The sequence below is a fragment of the Nicotiana attenuata genome, chromosome 6 (genome assembly GCF_001879085.1).
Source record: "Nicotiana attenuata strain UT chromosome 6, NIATTr2, whole genome shotgun sequence".
NCBI lineage: Eukaryota > Viridiplantae > Streptophyta > Magnoliopsida > Solanales > Solanaceae > Nicotiana > Nicotiana attenuata.
In genome coordinates this window covers 32936040-32941923 of record NC_031994.1, presented here as the reverse complement: position 1 = coordinate 32941923, position 5884 = coordinate 32936040, and the positions used below count along the sequence as shown (strand labels likewise).

Below are 5884 nucleotides of genomic sequence, written 5' to 3'. Positions count from 1 at the left end.
GTGAACTAGAAAGAACGAGAGAATTCTAGATGAATCTTTCTTTCTGAGTTATTGGCTAACGGTTTTACTTCTCGTCAAAAGGTTTAAGGAAAGACTTTTCTATCAACTCTTAACGTAATTTCTTCCCTTTTTAATTGAAATAAAGTGAATGCAGACCTTAAGGGGTCATAACGAGAAATGAATCTTGCTAAATTTTTATTTAGAAATTTGTATATCAACTCGCAAGTGATTATACAAGACAAAATTAAATTGTGACGGGACTACTGACCTCTACAAGGCTCACATGGTAGTTGGAGACGTCTTCTTTGAACTCAAAAATAATTTCACTTTGGATTCTTCCTGCGAGTAAATCTTTATGGAAGGAAAGAGAATTGTTACAACTCTCCTTCGTCACTCTCTTTATTGCATGTTTCAACAAAAATAATGGAAAAGATTAATTATCACGTGTTTCAAGGAGAACATCAAAAGATCTAATTCAGCTCTATCGTATGATAGCCAAAGTACGATTGAGAAATCAACATTATATATTTGCTAACATTCCATGCAAAAGTCATAATTGGTAAATTAAAGAAGTCGAACAATTTTATTAAGGATCCGTTTGGCCATACATTTTGCCAAAATATATTTGGAATTTTTTTGGCAAATAAATGTTTGGCCATAGATTTTATTTATATTTTGGCAAATTCCCAAAACTCAAAGCATTGGCCCAAATATTACTATTACATTTTTTAAAAATCACCCTAAACTTTTGTATTTTATAAAAGAGCCCACCATTTTTTATTTTGTAACAATGCTGCTTCGTTTTCTTGGTCATCTGATAGTGTATTATGTAGTTCATTATAAAAATAATAATTTTGTACCAAATTTATTTATGTTCAGGACTATTGTTTTCGATAATATAATGCATGTTATTGATAAAGGTACTGTGGGGTATTTGTAATAGCTTTTAGAACTTGTGGGTATAAGTCATGTTTAATATTTTCCCAACAAAAAAAAGTGAAATATATTTTGAAAACTTATGTCCAAACACATTTTCATCTTCAAACCAAACTTCACCCAAATCAGTTTTTTCAAAACAAATTTGGGAATCTATGGCCAAACGCTAGCTACGTCAAGATAAATTTAGACATTGAATATTAAATTTTGATTTATCTTGTGGTCTTGAACTGGACTTTGTCCTCCTTATTATTGCAAAAGGACTACTTGGTGCCCTGGAGCAACATGAAGTCAACGAGATTTGGAATATCTTACAGCAGACTAGTCAGTCCTCAAATATCCATTCTCCTTTAAAGGAAATTAAACTAAATGTTATGGGAGGCTTTCAAGTCATCCATGACCCCTTAAACGCGCCTCATGGCGTCCTGGCAAGCCTCCCAATGCCTAGCGCCTGGACGGCCCCGTAGTCTTGGCCACGTCAAGTGACAAGTGCGCCTGTGCCCATGTCGCTCCATCGATAGCCCTCGCCAGTGCCCAGGCGCAGGCAGATGCCAACAGCACCGCGCACGCAGACTCTGATGCTAAAGACAAGGTTGCCGCCAACGGACCTGCTTCTACCTTGTAGGAATCTAAATCCTTTTTATTGTAAATATAGAGTAGTTTTACTTCCTGTATTTTCATTATGTCTCTCTATTGTAGGTATGTCAAGTCCTCTAACTTTGGTTATTCTTTTTAAGCATTATTAGGAGGGATCAAGTAGTCAAACTTTCAAGCAAGCAAATAATTCTCTGTATTGGTGTCTCTCCCTCTCGACACCGTATTACCTTTCTATAATAGCTTTCATTAAGCAATCAAGCTTTCTTTTAGTCTCATTCTCTTTTCTGTTCTCTCAATTGCTCTTGACATTGATTTTTCCGTGGGACCCCAATTGGCGGATAGTAACCGCACAGACTTTGGTTGCTTAGCCTTACGCTGCCTTTTCAAGTAATCTCAGAAAGGCACCGCATAGCAGTTGGTATCAGAGCCTAGGCTCGACATCAAATGAGGGAACATTGCCACTGCCACCATTTCTGACCATGGTGAATTATGCGACCGCATTGCGGCCCACGAAGAGACAATTAACATATTACAACCCATCGCGAGTACGGTGCCTGATCTAAGAACCAACCTAGTACAAAGGTTAGACGACCTGGACCGCAGGATGCGACAGGCCGAAGGAGATATAACTAACATCAGCCGCGACTCTGAAGGAGACCGATAAATGACAACCACAGAGGCAGCCAAAATTTTCAGTAAATTTGAAGGGCTCCAACGAGAGTGGACCGAGGATTTAGCCTATAGGGCACAAGAGGAAGACAAGGTGACTGCCATGCAGCAAACTATAGACAACTTGACGGACCAGCAATGTTGTCAATGCGTTACATGGCCTACTCCAAGGAGCAGAAACCACATCGGGGGTGATGTGAACCTCACTCTTGCGCTACAAAAGCTGAAGATTCCTAAACCAAAGCCCTACAATGGGGCTTGGAATGCCAAGGAAGTGGAGAACTACATCTTTGACACCGACAATACTTCGATGCCGTGGGATAGTTAGAAAAAGTAAAAAGGTAGCAACTGTTGCCATGTATCTTCAGGTGATGCTAAACTCTGGTGGCGGGTGAAATACGAAGCCGTCAGGGCCAGTGAAGATACTCTTGAGACATGGGGAGACCTGAAGGCAGCCATACGCCTACAATTCTTCCCTAAAAACGTTGAGTACAATGCGCGGAGAAAGCTCCGGGAGCTTCGCCAGACCAAGTCAGTCCCGGATTACATGCGAGGATTCTCCGTACTCATGCTGAGCATACAGGATATGGGGGACAAAGACAAACTCTTCACATTCCTTGAAAGCTTTACATATTATGCCCGTATGGAGCTGCAAAGACAAAGGGTAGATATTTTACCCAAGGCGATCCAAGCAGCGAAATGCCTCCGGGACTAACAAGTGGAAGCTCGGAAGGATAGGCCTCAGCCGCATGTCCGAGGAGGATACAAAGGGGGCTAACCTAGCAATGGTGGCCCTAGCAGAAGCGCAGGAGATCATAGTACAATCAAATCTAAGACTCCTTCCTCAGGTAGCAATAGTGTTGCGTCCCACAACAATGATTGGGGGAGGAAGCCCCTTTAGGATGTCGTCATTGCAGCGGGCGCCATTGGAACATTGAATGCCCACGGGCACAAACGAACTCCCATCAAACTTTTGATGGTGGGACAGACGACGACACAAACGATGCTGACTAGACAGGACCAATAGGTGCTTTTAACGCACTTGTTTGTTTTATTTCTAAGGCCTTAGCGGGAACCAGTGCTGGCATCTGTAAGAATAAAGACCCATGACAAACTACCACTAAAAGGAAAATGAAGGCGGATGAGGTGTCTCCTCTTAACCAAGAGAAGACCCTGATGTTCGTCGAAATGAAAGTTAATGGCAAGCCCATTAGGGTGATGATAGACACATGTGCTACTCACAATTACTTAGCCGCAACTCAGGTAGAGCGCCTTGGTCTAGGTGTAGGAAAGGGCAGAGGTCATGTCAAGGCTATCAACTCCCCGACTCAGCCAGTTGGTGGAATAGTCAAAGGGGTGCTAGTGAAGCTTGGTCCTTATGAAGGAAAATTCAACTTGCGTGTGGTGATCATAGATGACTTCGAGCTGATAGTTGGATTGGAATTCATGAGGCAAACCAACACCATTCATGTACCTTATGCAGACATGCTGCTGACGATGGGAGCGAATGGGGCCAAGCCCTGCATTATCCCATGCACAACTATAAAGATGACCGCGGAGAACAACTCGGCCTTACAGTTGAAGAACGGAGTCAAAAGACATGAACCTACTTTCATGGCTACCCTCTGTATTGAAGATGTTAAACGCTCTTCGGGTCCTATTCTTGCACCCGTGAAGGAGCTGCTAAGGGAGTTTGAAGATGTCATGCGATAGGACATGCCAAAAAGACTCCCGTTTAGGTGCACTGTGGACTATGAGATTGAGTTGGTACCGGGTGCGAAGCCACCCGCCCGGGCACCTTACAAAATGTCACAACCCAAACTCACCGAGCTGTGGAGACAGTTGATAGAAATGCCGGACACGGGGATCATTGTGCCCTCCAAGTCCCCTTATGGGTCCCCTGTACTGTTCTAAAAGACACAGGATGGCACCCTACGACTCTGTGTGGATTATCGATCCTTAAACAAAATCACCATGAATAACAAGTACCCTATCCCGCTAACGGCAGACCTGTTCGATAGACTGGGTGGTGTTATAGTGTTCACCAAAATATACCTGAAGACAGGTTACTGGCAAGTCCGGATTGCTAAGGCTGATGAACACAAGACGGCTTGTGTGACAAGATATGGGTCTTATGACTTCCTGGTCATGCCATCGGCTTGACTAATGCTCCAGCCACATTTTTCACCTTGATGAACCAAGTCTTCCGAGAGTACATTGACTAATTCATAGTGGTATACTTGGACGACATTGTGGTATATAGCAAAACATTGCAGGAACACTTGGAGGAACACCTAGAGCACCTATGGAAAGTTCTAGCCCGGCAGCGGGAGCACGAATTGTATGTGAAGCTATCCAAGTGATCCTTTGCCCAAAAATAGATTGAATTCCTCGAATATGTCATCGAGGAAGGGCGGATCAAGATGGACCAACAGAAGATTCAGGCTGTCACAGATTGACCGCCTCCTAATGATATCCATGCCTTAAGGGCGTTCCTTGGCCTATGCAACTTTTACCAACGGTTTGTGAAAAATTACTCTCTCATTGCAGTGCCATTGACAAAACTCCTAAAGAAAGTCACGCCTTGGGATTGGGGTCCCAGGCAAGCGGAGGCCTTCAACGCATTAAAAGCGGCTATGTCTAGTAGCCTCGTCTTGGCCTTTTCGGATTTGGCCAAGCCGTTCAAAGTACAAATTGATACCTCTGACTATGTTCTAGGCGGAGTCTTGCTACAAGTGTGGAATCCAGTGGCGTACGAGAGCCGGAAGTTGAAGGATACAGAATGACGCTACGCCGCCCATGAAAAAGAACTATTGGTTGTTTTCCACTGCTTACGCCTTTAGAGGCACTATTTGCTGGGAACCCCATTTGTGGTCAAGACGGACAGCTCGACTGTTAGTTATTTCATGACTCAGCAGGAACTCCTAGTGGAATTTCACTTCAACCTAGAGTACCAAAGTGGGAAGACCAACCAAGTTGCAGATGCGCTTAGTCGGAGGGCTGGCCTAGCATAAGTGTGCCTACTCGCCACCCTAAGGGGGAGCTAAATGTCCACCACTATAAAAGACCAAATACAGGATCTACTCACCAAGGATCCTGCTGTACAATATTTGATCGATTTGGTAAGACAGGGCAGGACTCACCAGTTCTACATGGAAGATGGGTTCCTTAAGGTGAAAGGGAGCCGACTTTATGTTCCTAAAGGAGGATATCTGTGAAGGACTCTTTTGATGGAATTCCATGATACTTAGATTGTCGGCCACCCAGATGAAAAACGCACCATGGCGTTGTTGCGCCGTGCATACTATTGGCCTCAAATGACTGATGATGCTACTCAGTATGTCAAGACTTGCCTAGTATGCCAGAAAGACAAGTCGGACCGCTTGACACAAGCGGGACTATTGGAGCCCTTGCTTGTTCCAAAGAGACCTTGGGAAAGCGTGTCACTGGATTTCATCACTGAATTGCCCAAGGTCGGAGTTCTTACAACTATCTTGGTTATGGTAGACTCATTTTCTAAATACGCCATATTTATAGCAACCCCAAAATATATATCAGCATATGATACAACTCAACTCTTCTTCTCTCATGTTGTCAAATATTGGGGCCTGCCTAAAGACATCGTTAATGATCGCGACTGTTGCTTCACTAGCGGCTTATGGACTCAACACTTTAAGTGCCT

General features: G+C 43.7%; 1 protein-coding gene across 1 annotated transcript; it reads left to right on the top strand.

Moving 5' to 3' along the window:
* Positions 4177 to 4988, top strand: LOC109227760 (protein NYNRIN-like). Its single transcript, XM_019392956.1, has 2 exons — positions 4177 to 4315; positions 4753 to 4988. Exons 1-2 carry the CDS (start codon positions 4177 to 4179, stop codon positions 4986 to 4988), a joined length of 375 nt encoding a protein of 124 aa, XP_019248501.1.